The sequence below is a fragment of the Zeugodacus cucurbitae genome, chromosome X, assembly GCF_028554725.1.
Source record: "Zeugodacus cucurbitae isolate PBARC_wt_2022May chromosome X, idZeuCucr1.2, whole genome shotgun sequence".
NCBI lineage: Eukaryota > Metazoa > Arthropoda > Insecta > Diptera > Tephritidae > Zeugodacus > Zeugodacus cucurbitae.
Window position 1 is genome coordinate 33,497,774 of NC_071672.1, and position 22,058 is coordinate 33,519,831.

Genomic DNA, 22,058 nt, shown 5'->3' on the forward strand with positions numbered 1-22,058 from the left:
GGTTGAAAATTACCCTTGGGCGCTGAGTTCATCATGCTAAAAATCCGGGGCCTTGAAAAGTTTTAGTCCGATTTCGACAATTTTTTCACAAGTGAAGCCACAGAAGAAATGCAGTATTTGTGTAAAGTTTTATTTGGCTATCTTCATCCTTATGTATACCTTATAAAGTGAAGGAATCAGATGGAATTCAAAATTGAGTTATTTGGGAAGTAGGCGTGGTTGTGAACCGATTTCGTCCATTTTCCGTCCGTGTTATCAGGGTATCAAGAAAGTATAATGTCCCGAATTGTAATCGATCAAGTAGTTCCTGAGATATGGTTTTTGGCCCAAGTGGACGATACCATGTCCATTTTCCATTTTGTAAAAAAAATCTGAGCTTCTTTCTGATATTTCTTCTGTAAATTTTAGCGTTTCTGACGTCTTTCGTTAGTTTGTTAACGCACTTTTAGTAATTTTCAACCTAACCTTTGTATAGGAGGTGGGCGTGGTTATTATCCCATTATATCAATTTTTATGGTGTGTAATGGGGTACGTAAAAGAAATAACTGCAGAAAGTTTGGTTGACATAGCTTTATTGGTTTGCGAGATATTCATATAAAACTTACTTACATCCGGATATGCCCCTTCCTAGGCGACCCTTTATAACAAATTTTATCTTTCTAGCTTTATTTATGGCTTAGTTATGACACTTTATAGGTTTTCGGTTTTCACCATTTTGTGGGCGGAGCATTACGAATTCGCCCATTTTCAATACCAATCTCCTCACGGTTCCAAGCAACATGTGTACCAAGTTTCGTCAAGATATGTTAATTGTTACTCAAGTTATCCCTTGCACGGACAGACGGATGGACGGACAGACAGACATCCGGATATTAACTCGTCTCGTCATCCTGATCATTTTGATATACATATATAACCCTATATCTAACTCGTTTAGTTTTATGACTTACAAACAACCGATATGTGAACAAAACTATAATACTCTCTTAGCAACTTTTGTTGCGAGAGTATAAAAACAAACAATCACTTTGATATTACCGTTTTTATAAATTTTGTGACCAATTTTGTTAAATATCCTAATTTTTGGAGAATTTGACAATATTTGAAAAAGTTCGCTGCTAAAAAATTTAAAATTAAATTTTTTTTGCTAATAATTTATTTTATCTCTTATTACAAATACATCAATCCCATATTCAAAATTGTTTTCTTGGATGAATATTTTAGCTCATAATTCAAATTTTCATACTGACCGGATTTTTTTGCCCAGCACTGTATATATTGATTCTCGATATTCTAGTGGACTTTATGCCGAATATATGGATCGACTAGTGGTTTATTTTAATAATATTAACCCATCTTCGGCCGCTACATGAAATCACAGTAAGTTTTTAATTTCCTTTCGAAGGGGTGGTTTTATGATCATAATCAAGAATAATTAAAAAAAAAATTTTACGAACCGTTTTCTTGATATGAACTGGCCGAAAACCGTCAAGTATGAAAAAATATATTTTTTTTGTTTTATTTTCTTTAAGAAAAATTTAATGATTTTAGTTCAAATTATTTGCTTTTATTTAAAAGATATGTATCTTTTTATATAATACATGTATATTGAACAGACGTAAATTTAAATATTTTGATGGTATTCATCAAAACATTTAGTATGTAAATAAACGTTACACTTTTTGCAAGTAAAAATAGCATGTTTCTTGCATAACTTACAGCGCCGATATTTATTTTCAAGATATTGTATTCTCGTAATCTTCCTTATTGTCGTAAGTAATAAATGGTTTGTGACTTCAGATCGAAAATCAATTTGTGAAAGTGGTTTCGTCTTTTGAAATTTTGCTAACATACAATGCAACTTCCACCTGGCTTCGCTTGGTATAACCAATTGGCGTCAAACTGCTAGAAGGAGAGATATGTGGCGCGGTGTTTTGGACTCGGCTATAACCGCGTAAGCGGTGTCTACGCCAGTCAAGAAGAAGAAGAATGCAACTTCCATGCATTGACCATTGCGTTACCAAGAGCATTAATCCATATTGGCCACCACCATTTTTTTCCTCGTATACATATCCGATAGTTGGCCACAGCATTGTCATGAAGATCCACTCCACCCATTCCGTGATTATATTCTTGTATTACTTTGGGCTGTGGAATGGTGATAGTCTTTTGCTTCCGATAATATCTTTTAGCATATACCATTGGTTCGGCTGTGAAGTTATTAGCAATAACATTGACGACAGCGTTATCTTTCCACCGTACAGTCAATATTTCTTGTTGACCATCGAGTAGCTGGTCAAATGCCCCGCGTTTCTCTTTTTTAAATTCCTTAAGGGCGATTTTGCCATCCTATTTTCACGTAAAGTACCGGTTGCATAAAATCGACGCTCATTCAATAGGCACATAAGATGATAGGATGAAAAAAAATTGTCAAAGAAAATAATATGGCAGTCGGGGTCAGTTACGTTAGCAAGCAAATCTAAAACAGTTTGTGCTCCTAGATCGATATTCTTATCGTGAGGGGTTGCTGCACCCCCATATAGTATACTAGAAAATAAATATCCACTTTCTGAACATAAGCCCCACGACTTAAATCCAAACGAATCGGTATTGAGAACATCAATAAGCGGGCGAACCTTGGCAAAACGTTCTACTGTATTTAAATCGGTGTTATCAGCGAGATGTAAGAACCGTTTTATTATTTTAAACCGATTACGACTCAACGCTTGTTTTACAATTGGAATTCCCATGTCGGGCCGAACAGACCAATAATGGTCAATATGAGGCAAGGTGTGATACCCCGATATGTACAAAATACCAATGAACCTACGTATTTCCACTGGCGTGGCGTTAATGGCAGCATTGTGTTGATTCGCATATTCGTTTGTGAAATGCGTTATCTCTGCAATTATTAATTTATCAAAATACAACGAGAAAATATCATACGGAGATTTAGAGCCTGCCTATGAGACGAAAAGGTTACATGCGGACAGGTGATGCCAGACTTAAAACGATAAAAGTATAAAATCTGAAAAAACTAAAGCAAGGGCCATTAAATATTTGATATTTTGAAGATATATACTTGCCTTTTACTTAATAATAACAAAAATCATGCTTGAAAAAATTTTGTCCTACTTGACGATTTCTGGACAGTGGTCGATTTTTCGACCACCAAAGAGTATGTAGTTTTAAAAGTTAAAAAACTTGTAATATTGAGGTGAGTTTCTTTTGATTGTTAAAAGTTGATCTCTGGTAAATAAAAACAATTTTTTTTTGTTTTCCCAATTTTTTTAAATTAAACAAAAACACTTTAAAAAATTAATTTTTTTATGATTCTACCAAATTTTTCATTTAATGTTTTAACTGAAAAAACTATCCTTTATGTTTTAATAAAATTCAGAATTTAATTTTTTTGAAAACAAATCATGAAAATAGCACTTAGCTTCAGAATAATGGACCTCCAAAGTTGATGGTAGAAAAATCGACCAGCGGCTGAATATGGGTTAAATAAATAACTTTCGAGAATATAAAATCTTCGGTTACATCCGAACTTAACCCTTCTTTTCTTGTTCATTTTAGATTGAATTTCTAGTCTGTCTATTTAAATATTATTTTTTATCAAATAAAGACTGAATGAAAGATGCGGTAATCTATGTTTTTATGATTTTCAATAGAAAATAGCAATTCACTTTGCGTTATTTCAATTTTAGTCGCGATATTTTGGAACGTATTTACGACGCAAAGCGAGGTCTTACAGTGTTTCATAACATTTTAGCATGTCAAAGATACATATCTATTTTTATTTACAAATTCCAAAAACTCAGCCGTGTCATCTCTAATGACGTGTCCAAAAAAGCTCTTGCCGTGGACAGCATAACTCATTATTGTTTCATCCAAAATCAATAAATCAAAAATATTGGATAAATCTGGTCGAATGAAAAAAGGGAATATTAAAATTTTAATTTTTGACTGAATTTAAACCAAAAAACTCACTTTTTTGGTAAAATTTTCGAAAAAAAATAGTCGTAATAAAAATATAAAATAACACTTAGTCCTTTAATTAGATAAAGTTATAACAAATATGTGTGCAAAATTTAAAACAAACGCAAAGTTTTTCTAAAAATCGTGTAGGCCGACTTAAAAAATTTAGTTTTAAGATAAGCGATTAAGTTTTACATTCAAACATACGTGGTCTGGCCGGAACTACTAAAGGATCGATCTCTTAGAATTTTACTCGCATCGATTTTATATTTTTGGATAATATTTTAAACATATTGCACTATTTAACATATTTTTTTTGTAATTTTGAATTTTTTAAAGCCACCTAACCATTTAAAAGGTAATACGAGGGCTGCTATATATATTTCTGCCCTAATAATGAAAATAGGAATATTTATCAACGAAAATGGTTTTATTGTTTTTCAAAATATTCTCCATCAAGATTTATACACTTTTGCATGCGCTCAAACCAATTTTCGAAGCACTTTTTATGAGCCTTTTTTGAGCGATTGTCAAATTGTTGGGATCCAACGAGAACAAACCTTTTTTACGGCCAGGTGTTCGTGCAATATCGAATGTATGCTGGTGGGAGAAATGCATAGGCATAGGCCTCTATCTGAAGGTATGTTACATGACGGTCTTGCATTATCAGTTTACGTACGGCATCGATGTTTTCTGGCACAACGGCTGTTTTTGGACGACCTTTACGGAATTCGTCTTTGAGCGAGCGTCGGCCATGATTGAATTCGTTGTACTAGTTTTTCACAGTGCTATGGTGCTTTATAGCCATACAAAGATTTTAGTTCATCGATGCACTCTTGTCGCGATAATCCACGTCGAAAGTTGTGAAAAATTATCGCACGAAAATGTTCACGAGTTAAATCCATTTATTGGCCGAGATGAATTTTTTTATTCCCTGTAAATAATTCACGATTAAATGACAAAACGTTCTGAGTGATGTTATGCTAAAAAACGTCAAACTTTCCAATGGAAATGTCAGATTGCACCTGGCAACACTTAGAGTTGCCTAGGCCAGAAATATATATAGCAGCCCTCGTATATAAACAAAGTATAAAGATACGGCGGCATACATTTATGCGTTTGTTAGTGTGTGTGTGTGAACAGGGATACAAGGATGTGGCTAAAATAATAAACTGACCTCGATATTAAATTGAGTTAAAGGCGAAGTGGAATAAATGTCAGTGAATGTGTTTGTGGATGACAACTGGGATGTGCCAAAAATTGTGACAGTTCGAGCATCAGCAACTGGTAACGAAGCATTTTATCTGAGTTGAGAAGAGTCTCGTCGAGCAGGGCAGTTCTAAAGAAGAGCAAGGTTTGTGAACAGTACGATTTAAGCTATTAACAAAGTTCTATGTTTGTGTTAGCGCGTGCACGGACATCTATACTTACATTCGTTGTTGACATACACACCCTTTTGGCATGTTTACATGACGCTACTGTTTCTGTGTTTTCTTAAAATACTAACGTGACTACTTTCGGGAGAAATTATTTCTAGAAAAGGAAAAAATTGCACCTATGTGAGTTACCCTAACATAAAGTATTGTCATTGTTTAAATTCCAAATATCTTCGCATTGAAAACTGTTGTGGGTTTTTTTAAAGATGTTAAGCATTCAAAATACGAAATGTGAGTGATATACCATACCATAACAAAAAAATAAAAATATAAAAAGCTTTTAACAAATTTCAAAATAATGCCTGTAAACATAATTGTATTTTTATTTTTCGCAACCAATAAACCAAACCCATTTTCTTTGAAGGCTTCAAGGACCACCTCAATATATAATGTGAATTGCAGATTGTCGTAAAAGGATTACGGTCATGCGCCGAATAAAGTAAAGAATCTTTTAAGTTGTTTATTCGCCACAAATTGAATTGTAAGCAACTTTAGTTGTTAAAAATAATAATAAACATATTGCAACGCATATTGATGTTAGAGTGTCCTTGGCGTTTTTAGTTAAAATCTATGAATTGGACAAGTGAACAAGTTCTGCTAAAAATCAAGCCCAAAAACATTTAATAGCCAGTTTTTTTTATTTAAAGGGTAGGAATTTTATTCTGGCTCAAAAATTCGTCAATAAAGCGCCCTTGACCTGAATAGTTCTTACTTTTAAATTATTCGCTTATAGTTTTTGCAGAATTTCTTTCAAAAAATACAAACATAAACATAAAAGTGAATACTTATGTATGTACGTTACAAATTTAGTGCTTGCTTGCTTGTAAAAAAGTCATATACCATGTTTAAAGTAAAATAAAGTACTCCATATCCACAATTGTCCACAAAATAATAAGAGTGACAACATGAAAAATGTTTTTGGTTGCATTTCTTTTCAGTATCATACGTAAATGTATAACGGTATATACAACGAAATATTGTACTGATAATAATAAACTAGTGCCAGACATTTCGCTTAAAAAAATAAAATATATCTTTAAAAATATTAACAAAACTAGAAAAGTAAGTAGAGTTCTATAATCTATAAGCTATTTTAATTAATTAAGGTTAATTGAATAAATCTGTTGCCTCCTGTGTGTAGAGGATGCGATGTGGAGAGAAAAAACGAAAAATTAAGAAAATTGGGGGAAAACTTATGAGGAACTCCAAGAAATCGAAGACTGATCTGCTGAAATGGTAGCGAATCCTTAAATTACAGTAATAACAAGTAAGGAAAGGCTAAGTTCGGGTACAACCGAACATTTTATACTCTCACATTTTATTGAAGAAATTTTATTATAACATATACATTTACCCATAAATTCGGCATAAAGTCCAATAGAAAAACGAAAATCGTCACATATAGTATATGAGTGCTGAGGTAATTCCTGAACCGATTTCATTCATTTTGACCTGCTAGGTACACTATATCCAAGACTATTTTTGAAACAGAGACACACTATTAGAAGAAAACAATTTCATCTGAATTACATTAAATTATCTGAGAGATTTACCCATATTTTCGGTTAAAATTTACCCTTAGGCGCTGAGTTCAACATTTCGATATCCGGGGCCTTGAAAAGTCATGGTCCGATTTTGACAATTTTTTCACAAGTGATGCCACGGAACATATACAGTATTTATGTAAACTTTTATTTTGCTATCTTCATTGGTTCCTAATGTATATCTTATAAAGTGAAGGAATCAGATGGGATTCAAAATTGAGTTATAAGGAAAGTAGTCGTGGTTGTGAACCGATTTCGCCCATTTGTCCGTGTTATCAGGGTGTCAAGAAAATATTATATACCGAATTTCATTGAAATCTGTCGAGTAGTTCCAGAGATATGGTACGTGGCAGTAGTCCAATTTCGCCCATTTTCAATACCAACCGTCTTATGGTGCCAAGGAATATGTGTACCAAGTTTCCATTTTTACTCAAGTTATCGCTTGCACAGACGGACGGATGGACAGACATCCGGATGTTGAATGGGTATAAAAGTGTGCGAAAGTGTACAAAATGCATCAGCCAAGAGCATCCATGACGAACGAAATTTAAATTAATACATACTCCGTTCGTATGCTTTTAGCACAATACAAAAAATCCAAAACTACTGTGCCGATTTCAAAAATTCATTCACCATTGGAAATCTACATTCACCCCGAGTAACACAGGCTACATTTATTTAAACTACTATTATAAAGAGAAAACATTTGTATGTATGTTTCTATTGAATAAACTCGAAAACTACTGTGCCGATTTCAAAAATTCATTCACCATTGGAAATCTACATTCACCCTGAGTAATAAAGGCTATATTTATTGCTAGAATCTCATCTTTCTGGAAATAGTTCCCAGGACAAAGGACTTCGTGATGGAGAATTTGGAGTCATTTTCTTCGCATCGCAATCGCGTGCCAGTGAGTCGAGTAACGAACACAATTTTAAAACATGCCAAGTACGCGCTTGAGAGAACAAAATATTAGAAATATACAAGCTCGCACTAGGCCGTCGAACTCTGAGCGTTCCCAACGCCTCCATAATCAGAGAGAAAGACAACGGACACTAAAGACTGGAGGTCGCAATCAAGTTTTAGCACATGTTCGAATTTTGCTGATTTTACTTTATTTAAAATGAACCCACGCATGAAACGGCAAAGTACATACATATGTATGAGAGAGTGTGTAAAAACTTATTACTTTTGAAATGTTTGTTTAAGCCCGTGCGAAGCCGGAGTGGTCTGCTAGTTATTCTATAAAGTTTGGAAAGTGAATACTACAAATTTTAAATAATTAAAACAGCCATTATAAAATTATATGCAAAGTCTCAAAAGGTTGTGAAACAAAATGGTGCACATTTGACATAGGACGATTAATCGGTCGGACTCTTTTAGTGAGTTGAATTCGTATACCCATTAATGTAGTAAGGCAGATTTCTTCAATACTACTGAATTCTGTTTTATATTTTTTTTTTATCTTTATATATATAACTAGCAGACCCGGTGGCGAACTTCCTTCCGCCTTATTGAGTTCATAGGATAATCTATAAAAATCAAATTCTTGAATCATGCTTCATTAGCTAACGCGTTCTGTTGCATGGTTTTAGTTGGTTTAAGTCTCGAAGCATGATTACTGCGGAGCCAATCTTTAGTCGTAAATTGTGCGGTTGTAAGCCAGGTACATCCAAGCAGTATAAAAAAATCAATTGGATAGCTGGTGGCTTCATCTTCATTTATTACACAGCCAATAGATTTGAATGAATGAAATGCTCGCTCACTCAACCATTCATTATTTTTGTGGTTGGGAATACTTTGTTGATGAGTTCGTTCGTTATTCGATTAGACAAAGTTACAGAAATTCGAAATCCGCTCGAATCATTGACAGGTACTCCACCATTACCAATAGTCAGCAATTACTCAGAGAAATCTTTAACAGATGTGTCGTCCAGCAATGCAACTCTCATGTTAGCTGAAGATTCTTCATATAACTCCCTAGATTTGATGATTGGAGTCAATCGTGTATTTCGTCGGTAGCAGTTGATCTTGGAATTACGAGCAGTGTCTGGGGGGAAATAGACAGACAGTAAAATCATTGCGCCTCCTAAACATCTCGAGTCATTGCGTAGTACCTATCCTGTATCATTTAGTGTTCAGTTAAGTGCTTCTAACGCACGTTTAGGCGCCATTGTGCATATGATGATTTTCGATGTTGATAAAACATTTGATCAAATTAAAATCGTGTATTGATTTAATTTTAAATAAATAATAAATTGTTGTTGTTTTGGAATGATTTTCTCATACTGAAAAGTATTTTGAAACTTCTTGTCGTTATTGCAAGTATTGTGAAGTGAAATATTATTTTTTTTTTGTCTTTTGCAATTTACCACTTAAATTAACAACTTTGTAACATGAAAAATCAAAGTTATTATCTAGAATGTATGTAGAATAGCCCACAGGAATCAGTTAGGTTAGGTTAGTCTGGTATAAAAATAAGACACATATAGACAAGTTTTGGTCCTTTGCGATACCAGAAGGACTGCCGTCACGTAGTCCACGAGGAGTAGTCATCCGTTAGAATGTCTGCGCTTGAAGCGAATTTTAAGAAGTTATGTGGTTTCACTATCGATACCTCTTCCAAATTCTCATACTGTGAGGCCCCCAAATGTTGGAGCAGCGAGTTAAATTTTGCCACTGGGTATTCAGTGCATGGGTTTGCCAATGTTGGTCCGGTCGTTTCCGGAAGCATAAGTGGAAAACAAAAGAATTCGTTTACCCTCAAGGGTTAAATAAAGGCAGTGTACTTCCAATGACATTACGATAAATGGGGGTTTGAGGTAAACTTTTCGCGTTAAAGAAAATATTTTAATTAAAACAAGCACTACATTTCACTTAAGTCCTAATATTGTGATAAATGTTCATGAGGTGACGTTATATGCATATTGAAAACCTTTTGAAATATATCCCCAATTAGTAATTATCTCTCAAAGAGGTGGGAAAGTTAAATAATTCTACTTCTACTTTAATATTTATTTATTCCATTGCCTTTTCACTATTTTTTTTAATATAACAAAGAATTGTTTTTTTTTTTAAGTAAACACGGTGTAGTCATGTCATGGGAGAGCATATCTTCAAAGGATCTTCTCAGGTAAGCATTAATATAATTATTTATTTCTGCTTATGATTTTTGTAGTGAAACTTGTGGTGTAAATTCATCTGTCAACTAAAAACAATGATATTTTGCGCAATATACTATTTACTCCTGAACAACGTTTACAAATTGTTTAACTTTATTACGAAACGTTCTGTAAAAAATGTGTTTCGTGCGCTTCGCTCAACTTATGGTCAACATAATCGGCTTACTGTGAAGAAAATATAGCAGCCGTAGCATTTAGGTCGATATGTTAAATTACCTAAACTACAGCTTGTGCAAGAACGGAAGACGCTTGACCATCCCAAGCAACATCGCTTCGCTCTATGGGCTCTTGAAAAGTTCCAAAAATATCCGAAGTTTTCGAGAAAAATTCTGTTCAGTGATGAGCCGCATTTCTGGCATAATGGGTATGTAAAAAAGTACAATTGTAGCATTTAGGACGAAGAGCAACCTAAAGAGATTCAAGAGCTGCCATTTCATCCAGAAAAAATACGGCTTGGAGTGGTTTGTGGGCCGGAGATATATTGGTTCATATTTTTTCAAAAATGATACTGGTGAGAACGTAACCGTCAATGGCGACCGTTATCACGCCATGATAACCGACCTGAAATTGAAGCTCGTGATTTCGACGACATTTGGTTTCAACAAGACGGCGCCACTTCCCACACATCGCATCTATCACTACATCAATTGAGAGAACACTTCTGTGAGCAGATAATTTCGTTTTGGGCCGGTCGATTGGTGAATAAGGAAAATCAGGTTATGCAAAATTATTATTTTATCAATTTTTGGCACAGAGACACATTATTATAAGAAAAAGATACCCTCTGAATTTCTAGAAAATATCTGAATGGTGTTATAAACAACCGTTGTGCGAAGTTTGTGCAACATGTTGCGAGAGTTTACATATTATCTGAGGTTATGTTAATCCAAATCTGGCCTGAAACTTTTTTAAATCTTATTATGTGTAACACACCCTTTATAATTATCTCCAGCCGATTGAATTTAATGTTTAATTTATTTTGTTGATCTTTTATTTTCAATTCTACTGTCATTAAAATCTTCTGGGTATATAGCATACCGCATAGTCATAATTTATCAGCAACACACTTGCTTGCATCGCCGGATGGTTCACGTTACTTATTGGAAAATTTCAATGGTAAGTAGGAACAATGCAGCACATCTACTAATTCACTGAAACTATTTTATAGATCTGAGTCAGTTAGATGAAAGCTATTCTCGGCTGGCTGGCTGTGGGTCCAGTCCCGATGGCACATCCCTTTGGGCGCGGCATGGTATATCTGCCTCACAGAATTCGCTTATAAATTGTTTTTTAGTTTGCCAACGTAGTTTAAAACAGTATATGGCACGACGAAAGGTAAACGAGTACATATTTTTTGTAAATCCAAAAATCATACTTTAATATAAAAAGTTACAATTCAATAGATTGAACGGGGCCTGCGCCTTTATGAACAACATAATCAAAATGCTGCTGTACGCATTTGGCGAAGTGCTTTGAAAGCGACTGATCGCCGCGAAGATTGCTTTCAATTACTTGGTTATCTTTATCAGGCGCATATGGATTGGGGTAAATATCGTGAAGCGATTGAATTCGGACATCGACAGTTAGGAATATCTGAAGAGTTGGATTCCCCAACAATGCGAGCGGAAACTTATCTAAATTTGGCGAGAGCTCATGAGCGCCTTGGTGGTCTTGAACGTGCACTAAGTTATGCTCGCCATTCGTTGTATAACGAATGTGGGACCCAGTGTCGGACTGGAGGCCTTGTGCACTTGACAGTAGCACGCGTTTACTTGGAAATGGGAGGATTTTCGCGTGCACTTGAGGGCTTACAAGGAGCACATAAGATAGCCACTTCAATAGGTGATCCTTCTCTTGAGTTACAGGTATATGTGACGCTCTCTGAGCTGTTTGGTCGTCTGCAGGATAATGATAAGAGTGCAACCTATGCATCGAAGGCCTATGATTTATCGCGCTCATTACAACTGGGAGATCTTAACTCATCACATCATCGAGCTGCTCTGTTGTGCATGGCGGCTGCTCTACGCAAACAAGGCGATCTGGGTGACGCACATGATTACTGCATGGTGTGTAAATTTATTATATAATTTGCATGAAATGTTAATAAATTTACAATGGCGAATACGATATACATTACATATTTTTAGGAAGCAACACGGCTTGCGTTGATTTCAGGAGATCAAGCAACATATACGCGTAGTTTACGAGTAATGGGTGATATATATCGCAAAAAAGTGGACATGGACGTGAGTTTTTGTTAATATCAGATTTATAATTTGTTCATTGAATATACTCTTCAAGCGCGCATTTCGGCAATACGAACAAGCTATGGGTACCTCAGCTGCACTTGGCGATCGCATGGCACAAATGGAAGCTATGGATGGGGCAGCGCGTTGTTTGGAATCATTAAGAGTACAGCAAAAAATTTGTAATTGCAGGCCACTTGAATTTAATACACGGTTGCTTGAGGTGGCAAGCTCCATTGGTTCCAAGGTGCTTCTCGTATTTCTGATATTATTCTTAAGTGATTAACTCAAACATATTTACTTACATGTACCCAATTTTTTCTCTATTGCAATTTTTGGATATGGATAGCTCTTGGTGCGTAGAATACGCAGTCGTCTTGCTCTTATCTATCGTGCTTTAGGCGATGAGGAGCAGTACAATACACATTTGCGTTTAGCGAGTCAAACTGGTGCAGCGCTTGGGCTGTTTTGCGGTGCATGTGGTGACACTTTTGGCTTAGAGCCGGACTCAATAGAGGCATTACCATGTGCTCATATCTTACATGCACGGTTAGTAATTCATTTGTCAAAATTATTAACACATCGAACGTTTTTTTACAAATTTCACACAACAAGCTTTTGCTTGTTGTCGCAGGGTAACAAAATGCTATGTTGTTGTAAACCTTGATCTATTCCAGAGCGAATGAAGTCAGTTTGGCTAGAATAGCTAGAAATATGGCGGAGAAATAAGCAAATGAACTGAATACTCGCAGTAGTGAGATGTATTTACACTCATTTTTTTGCGTCAAAACACCAGTCTTAAACTTAGTAAAAGTCTTCGATCTAGTTATAATCGTTAATTCCTTTGGTTTCGGCATTTTATTTACCAAGTTTTATATTTTAAGACTTTGTCAGTTAGTTATGAACGCAATAGAAGCCAATCACTACTCTTCCTTAAACCAAATCCAAGAATAAAGGCTAAATCGCGGTGTTTAGCTTAAAAAGTCTAAAAATATAAAACTTGGTAAATAAAATGCCGAAACTAAAGGAATTAATGATTATAACTAGATCGGAGGAGGATGGAGTCATATGTAGAAGTTCACGTAAGTGAGGAAAGTTTCTGACTGCCATTCACTTGGGAGTGGCCAGGAACGATTCTTTTACATGTGGCTCAAGCAGCTCACGACTTCCGGTTTTAGACCAAGTATCCCCTGGGTAGCTAACAGACATCCGTTTGGAGGCGAGCTAAAGTGAGAAGGCGAAACCCGCTTCGCGGTTGTGCGTAGGGTTTGGGACCCACCACTTAAAAACACACCCCCCAATGAATAGAACAAAACAGCCTCGGATGAGGGACCCCAATTTTGATGACGACCACTGCAAACGTTTAAAGGACTACGATTTAAGGGCATGCACCTGGAATGTCCGGACCCTTAATTGGGAAGGTGCCTCTGCCCAACTGGTTGATGTCCTCGTAAGAGTAAAGGCTGACATCACCGCAATCCAAGAAATACGATGGACGGGACAAGGACGGAAGAAGGTGGGTCCTTGTGACATCTACTACAGCGGCCATATAAAGGAGCGCAAATTCGGTGTGGGATTCGTGGTGGGAGAGAGACTCCGTCGTCGAGTCCTGGCATTCACTCCGGTGGATGAACGTCTAGCCACAATCCGCATCAAAGCGAGGTTCTTCAACATATCGCTGATTTGCGCCCACGCCCCGACGGATGAGAAGGACGAAGTGATCAAAGATACCTTCTATAAGCGCCTAGAACGTACCTATGAGCGCTGTCCCCGCCACGATGTCAAAATCGTGCTTGGCGATTTCAACGCTAGGGTGGGTAAAGAAGGTGTCTTTGGCACAACAGTCGGAAAATTCAGCCTCCATGACGAAACATCTCCAAACGGTCTGAGGCTGATCGACTTCGCCGGGGCCCGAAATATGGTCGTCTGTAGTACTAGATTCCAGCATAAGAAAATCCATCAAGCTACTTGGCTGTCCCCGGATCGAATCACTCGCAACCAGATCGATCATGTTGTGATAGATGGACGACATGTCTCCAGTGTTTCTGATGTGCGTACGCTTCGTGGTCCCAACATCGACTTGTAGCAGCTAAAATACTCACCCGCCTCTGTACAGAAAAGCGCACACGTCAACAAACACAAGGAAGGTTCGACATCGAGAAGCTGCAATCACAACCGACAGTCGAACGATTTTCTACTCGACTTGCACTCCTGCTCTCTGAGAGCACTCATCATCATCTCGGTATAAGGGAGATGTGGGACGGCATATCAAACTCCTTACGTACATCTGCAACCGAAACCATTGGTTTTTGGAAAAGCCAAAAAAACAGCTGGTATGATGAGGATTGTCGTCTCGCAGTGGAGAGAAAACAGACTGCCTACCTCGCAATGTTGCGATCGACCGCAACACGAGCGGGATAGGAAAGATACCGAGAGCTGAAGAGGGAAGCGAGACGCATTTGCAGACAAAAAAAGAAAGAGACCGAAATGCGTGAGTATGAAGAGCTTGACAAGCTGGCCGACAGGGGTAATGCTCGAAAATTTTACGAAAAGATCCGGCGACTAACTGAAGGTTTCAAGACCGGAGCACACTCCTGTAGTACCCCCAGAGGTGATCTAGTTATTGATGACCAGAGTATACTGAGTTTGTGGCGGGAACACTTCTCCAGCCTGCTAAATGGCAGTGAAAGTACAACAACAGGAAATGGCGAACCCGATTCCCCAATCGACGACGATGGAGCAGATGTTCCATTGCCCGACCGTTAAGAAATTCGAATAGCAATTACCCGCTTGAAGAACAATAAGGCGGCGGGGCCGATGGATTACCGGCCGAGCTATTCAAATACGGCAGCGAAGAGCTGATAAGGTGCTTGCATCAGCTTCTTTGCAGAATATGGTCGGAAGAAAGCATGCCTGACGATTGGAATCTCAGTGTACTCTGCCCAATACACAAAAAGGGAGGCCCCACAATTTGCGCCAATTACCGTGGGAAAAGCCTCCTCAACATCGCGTATAAGGTTCTGTCGAGCGTACTGTGTGAAAGACTAAAGCCCACCGTCAACAAACTGATTGGACCTTGGCTGTGTGGCTTTAGACCTGGAAAATCAACAACAGACCAGATACTCACCATGCGCCAAATCTTGGAAAAGACCCGTGAAAATAGGATCGACACACATCACCTTTTTGTCGATTTTAAAGCTGCTTTCGACAGCACGAAAAGGAGCTGCGTTTATGCCGCGATGTCTGAATTTGTATCCCCGCAAAACTAATACGGCTGTGTAAGCTGGCGTTGAGCAACACCAAAAGCTTCGCCAGGATCGGGAAGGACCTCTCCGAGCCGTTCGATACCAGACGAGGTTTCAGACAAGGTGACTCACTATCGTGCGACTTCTTTAACTTGATGCTGGAAAAAGTTATAAGAGCTACAGAGCTAAATAGAGAAGGTACAATCTTCTACAAGAGTGTACAGCTACTGGCGTACGCCGATGATATCGATATCATTGGAAACAACACCCGCGCCGTTAGTTCTGCTTTTTCCAGACTGGATAAGGAAGCGAAGCGTATGGGTTTGGTGGTGAACGAGGACAAGACGAAATATCTCCTGTCATCAAACAAACAGTCAGCGCATTCGCGTCTTGGCTCCCACGTCACTGTTGACAGTCATAACTTTGAAGTTGTAGATAATTTCGTCTACCTGGGAACCAGCATTAATAGCAATAACAATGTCAGCCTGGAAATCCAACGCAGACTCACTCTTGCCAAGAGGTGCTACTATGGACTGAGTAGGCAATTGAAAAGTAAAGTCCTCTCTCGACGAACAAAAACCAAACTCTACAAGTCCCTCATCATTCCCGTCCTACTTTACGGTGCAGAAGCGTGGGCGATGTCAACATCCGATGGGACGGCACTAGGAGTTTTCGAGAGAAAGGTTTTGCGGAAGATTTATGGTCCCTTAAACATTGGCTACGACGAATACCGCAGACGATAGAACGATGAGCTGTATGTGTTATTCGACGACATAGACATAGTCCAGCGAATAAAAAAACAGCGGTTACGCTGGCTAGGTCATGTTATTCGAATGGATGAAAGTACTCCAGCTCTGAAAGTATTCTATGCAGTACCCGCTGGTGGAAGACGAGGAAGAGGGAGATCTCCACTCCGATGGAAGGACCAGGTGGAGAGGGACCTGACTTCGCTTGGTATAACCAATTGGCGCCAAACTGCCAGAAGAAGGGATACGTGGCGCGCTGTTTTGGACTTGGCTATAACCGCGTAAGCGGTGTCTACGCCAGTCAAGAAGAAGAAGAAGATCGGAGACTGTTCTAAGTTTAAGACTGGGGTTTCGGCTTCGGAGTTAGTACAAATTTATAGAATTTAAAGGAATACTGTTTATAATGTTATTAAAACGAAGGAAACGATCAATTGCAAGTATACTTTAAAGAGAACTGGGCAGAAACCTGTGATAATTCCAAGATAATGTAGAAAATTAGTAGGAACTGTCATACAAAATCCCAGTCATAATATTGCAGCAGAATCGAATTAGCATACCGCATGAAAAGACATTGTAGTCATACTGTTAAGGATATTAAAAAATTTAACGTAAACACCTACGTTGTACATAAAGTGATCAATATTTTCCAAACCAAAAAAGCGATATGCCTCTCATTTGCTTTAAATTGTTTCCTTAGCCGTGGTTTGGACAGATAAGGCTGAATTTTGTTTCCAGGCTTTTTTAGTAAACGCTTTATGCATTTACCACGTAAGAATAAGAAATATGCAGCTCAGGCGTTAAACACAGTCGGAGGTGATATAATGATTTTTTGGGGAAGTTTTCCTTACTTATGTTTTGAAGATTTGGTACTATTTTAGGGACCCTAAATCATCCGAATATATCAGAATTCACATGACCATGCCATTGTAGTGGTTAGTCGGCCTTTCCCAACTATTGACTACATTCTACAACAGAACAATGCTCCATTTCAAAAAGGATCGTTACTAACAAAACTTTTAAGTGAATCAAATAAAGTTGACCTGCGCAGTGCCCCGACATAAACTTTATTGAAAATATTTGGGATTTCGTTAAATATCAGAGAAGAATTGATATAATAATCGAAAACCCCGAAATTACCGACATTTGGTCAATATTAACAGTTAACTTCGCGCACAATTGTGTTGAATCAATTCGGACCATAAAGCAGAGTGTTATTGATGCCAAATGCGATGTAACCAATTATGAAATTACCGTAACTTAACATTTAAATATTACTGAACATTAAAATTTTATATTTATCATTAAATAAGAACAGGATAATAGAGTTCATATTGTGTATAAATGAAAAAATGTGTGTAAATTCTTTTGACTACTGCGAGTCTTCAGTTCATTTGCTTATTTCTCCGCCATATTTCTAGCTATTCTAGCCTAACTAACTTCATTCGCTGAGAAATGACATAGCATTTTGTTACTCTGCGAGAACAACAAGTAAAAGCTTTTTGTGTGAAATTTGTAAAAGAAGGTTCGATGTGTAAATAATTTTGACTACCTCTGTATGTATGTAATACGTTCTCAAAGCAATTCATAAGCAAAGTTGAAAGCTGAAAGTTTTATTTGATCCTCTTTTAAACGAGTCCGTGTGTTGTGAATGAGAATGTGGAACTTCGACGAGCTTTTGTCAATTATTTCGAAAAAAACATTAACGTTCGACCGCTACGTATGATTCGAATTGCTTGTATTAATAATTTTCATAGTTTGCTGCAGTAGCAGTCAATAGAACCGGTTACCTTAGACCGTCTGCCCGCTTATTGTAGTGGTATCTGGGTCACTATATTTGTATAATATAAAAACATAAAGATCTTTTCTAGCCAATATACATGTCCAATTCCTACCTTCGCAATTTGACATACAGTGCTGGGCAAAAAAATCCGCGCCATTAGTTCTTCTTTTTCCCGCCTGAATAAGGAAGGGAAGCGAATGGGTATGGTGGTGAATGAGGACAAGACGAAATATCTCCTTCATCAAACAAACAGTCAGTGCAGTCGCGGCTTGGCGCAGAAACATTGACGATTACAACATCCGATGAGACGACACTAGGAGTTTTCGAGAGGAAAATTTTGCGCAAGACGATGGCACGATGAACTGTACGAGTTATACGACTACATTGACAAAGTTCAGTGAATAAAAAGACAGCGGCTACGCTGGCTAGGCCATGTTGTCCGAATGGACGAAAACACTCCAGATCTGAAGGTGTACGATGCAGTACCCGCCGAAGGAAGTCGAGGAAGGGGAAGACCTCCTCTCCGTTGGAGGGACCAGGTGGAGAGCGACCTAGTTACACTTGGGATCTCCAATTGGCGCCGAAATGCGAGGGAAAGAGAGGAGTGGCGCGCTATCATCGATTCGGCTATAACCGCCTAATCGGTTTCACCGCCAATCACATACAATAGGAAATATCTCATTAAATACATACTTTGTTGCGCTGCCTTTTGCCTTAATTGCCGCCCTAATCCTTGCTGGGGTGGACGAAATGACCTTTTGAAGCAATCCGACCTCCATGTCATCATACCACCTATTAAAAAGGACGAAATGCAGTATTTTTGGTTCCTCGGCTTCTGTGTGGATACATGTTTCTTCATAATCGCCCACGGCTTTTCGAATGGGTTTAAATCGAGCCTGTTTCCAGGCCATGCCAACTGATTTATTTATTATTTAGGCGTAAAAACGAGTACCTACAAAAAAGAAGGAAGGTCTTCTAAATTAGTTCTGGATGCGATTAATAACAGGTAGTAGAATTAAAAAAAATGCTTACGATGTTATAGCTCTTCGACCTTGAAAGTAGGCTTTAGTTAATGCACCAGCAACCTCACTCTTGGTATTTCATTTGACTTCTGCCTTCTTTCTTCCGGCTTTATTAAGGGAGAACCGGACTCCCCTATTGTTTCTTTTTTGTTTATAGTTGTGCTCATATTTGTACCCTCGAGTGTGGGGGATCTGTTTTGAAAGTGAAATTAAACGACAACATAAAACAAATAAAACATACAAACAAATAAAACGCTGGCTACCTACTTTTCACACAAGTAGTCAATTTTAAACTTTTATGAGTATTCGAATCCAGGTTCTAATAGCGTTTTCATTTCAAAAAAAAAAAAAATGTTGCATTTATTCTGTATTCATGTTTTCAAATTAGGAGTGAGGTGACTAGCATAATAAGGTGCATTTTTTTGTTATTTTTTATGTAAAAATTGGAACACATTCAAAGAGGTAAACCAGAATGTGTATAATGTTGATGTATAAAGAGGCAACATTTTCATTTAAAGAAGAAAACACAATAAATGTGTAATGTTTCTAAACATCGCCGAAATCGGAACATAATGGAACATGAGAACCTCAGTGCTTCTAATAATATTTTTTACCGAAAATATAAGTAAGTCTCTCATATATATTGAATAAATTCAAAGGGAATATTTTTCTTTAAATAAAATGTCTCCTTGCCAAAAATTAGTGAAATCGGGTCAAAACTTCTCCTATCTCGAATATACCTAATATTATGGTTTCCAATTTTCAAAGAAATTTATATCATACATAAGCCGAATATATGGGTCAAATTGTGTGTTATATTGATAAAATTTTATAAATAAATTGCGAGAGTGTAAAATGTTCGGTTACACCCGAACTTAGCCCTTCCTTACTTGTTATACTCTCGCAACAAAGTTGCTTAGAGAGTAAAATAGTTTTGTTCACATAACGGTTGTTTGTAACACCTTAAACTAAAAGAGTTAGATATAGAGTCATCAGGGTGACGAGTAGATTTGATATCCGGATGTCTGTCCATCCGTCCGTCTGTGCAAGCGATAACTTGAGTAAAAATAGAAACTTGGTACACATATTCCTTGGCACCATAAGACGGTTGGTATTGAAAATGGGCGAAATTGGACTACTGCCACGTACCATATCTCAGGAACTACTCGACAGATTTCAATAAAATTCGGTATATAATATTTTCTTGACACCCCGATGACACGGAACCAATGAAGATAGCGAAATAAAACTTTGCATAAATACTCTAGCGCTCATAGAGTATGTGATCTGTGGCATCACTTGTAAAAAAATTGTCGAAATCGGACTATAACTTTTAAATGCCCCGGGTCTCGAATATGAAGAACCCAATCTCTCAGATTTCTTAATTTAATTCAGAGGAAATCTTTTTCTTCTAATAGTGTGTCTCTGTACGAGAAATGGTTTAAATCGGGTCATAACTTCCCCTAGCTCCCATTATACCTAATATTAGGGTTTCAAACTTTTAATGGACTTTATACTATATATGTTTATGCCGAATATGTGAGTCAAATTGTGTGTTATCGTCATAAATATATAGCAATAAATTGCGAGAGTATAAAATGTTCGGTTGCACCCGAACTTGGCCTTTCCTTACTTCTTTTAATTTATTTTCTCTATCCACATATATTGCAGTTGCGCTCATGATCTTTTGCGACGGAAAGAAAAAGGCACTTCCCGTGCTTGTCCAGCATGTAATAAGCTATTGAGCTCCCGACTACATCTTTGTGGTAGCGAAAGCAGTTGTGTTCCTCCCGGTGGTGGCAGTGTACCCGACTGTAATACAGCTAATACCTTAAATATTAATGATAATGTTGGTGAAGGTTTACTGACAATCGACACGATTGATATTTTGCCACCACTTTGTACAGCAAACGGTAGAGTTGTAAGTAATTCCCATGAAAAGACTATAATCTGTAACGGATTGAGCAGTGCTATGCCAAATGTTGACAGTACCGCATTACTACTGACAACAAATTCATCACCAAAACCGTTATACCGGAGTAATTTATCTTTGGCATCGCTGAGTTTGCGTGCTTCTAGTTTAACTATTGACAGTGCACGAAATGCCACGTCGTCAGTTTAAAAATGACTGCGAGTTTGTAATGTACAAAAATTATAAGAAATTATAAAGTTGTAACAACCATACACATGCTCACATACATATGTACAACAAAGCTACATCGAGATCTGTTGAAAAAAACACTCGATGTAATTTTAAAAAGGATTCCATTTCAAAGAGGCTGGATCTTAGTTAAAATGGAAAAAGTGAATATTTAAAACAATGTACCTATTAGTAATCATAGAAAAAATGAATGATGAAACGAAGGATTGAAGTGAATTGGGAGAGAGTTGTATTATATATATTATATATATGCCCATTATAAAGGATTTATTTTGTATGCAAATTACAATTACTAGACTGAGAGAACTTTGTCTATAAATATGCTTTGATATGCCGCCTTGGCAAACTGGCGAATAATTTCATCACTCCAAAAAAAGTTCGAGGTTTTTGCTAAAACTGTGTGACATAAGAAGAATAGTATGTAGATAAAGAAGTAAAATAAAAACATGGAAAACGCTTGTTCGCTGGTACCGCTAGTATGTTTAAATAAAGAAAACTGTAAGTCAAGTTGATGAGAATACACCCATTTGAATATACATAAATATTATTTAAAAATGGTGTTTTGAAAATCTGCTTTGTTAAAACAAATATTTTGTTTGTAAATATTTATTATTTATACTATAGATAATTATCTCCCTTTATTGAATTAACTCTCTCTCTTCCTTTTTTTGAACATCAGATGACTTTTGTGTGCTTCCTTTAGTGTCTGTCTAA

The 22,058-nt window shown here is 37.1% G+C and overlaps 1 protein-coding gene across 5 annotated transcripts; it reads left to right on the forward strand.

The window, feature by feature from the left end:
* Positions 1-5,114: 5,114 nt before the first annotated feature.
* On the forward strand, positions 5,115-21,814 carry LOC105219912 (43 kDa receptor-associated protein of the synapse homolog). Of its 5 annotated transcripts, XM_054235379.1 has the most exons (11): positions 5,116-5,335; positions 10,042-10,095; positions 10,318-10,508; positions 10,586-10,860; positions 11,178-11,260; positions 11,313-11,479; positions 11,548-12,210; positions 12,292-12,390; positions 12,446-12,637; positions 12,740-12,939; positions 20,855-21,814. In XM_054235379.1, the coding sequence occupies exons 6-11, from the start codon at positions 11,465-11,467 to the stop codon at positions 21,303-21,305; spliced, it is 1,620 nt and encodes a 539-aa protein (XP_054091354.1). In that variant the 5' UTR covers positions 5,116-5,335; positions 10,042-10,095; positions 10,318-10,508; positions 10,586-10,860; positions 11,178-11,260; positions 11,313-11,464; the 3' UTR covers positions 21,306-21,814. The 5 variants fall into 5 exon arrangements, with proteins under 5 accessions (XP_011194563.1, XP_054091354.1, XP_028901247.1 ...); XM_011196261.3 differs by lacking the exons at positions 10,318-10,508; positions 10,586-10,860 and having other exon boundaries at positions 5,115-5,335; XM_029045414.2 differs by lacking the exons at positions 5,116-5,335; positions 10,318-10,508; positions 10,586-10,860 and adding an exon at positions 5,342-5,648.
* The last annotated feature ends 244 nt before the right edge of the window (positions 21,815-22,058 follow it).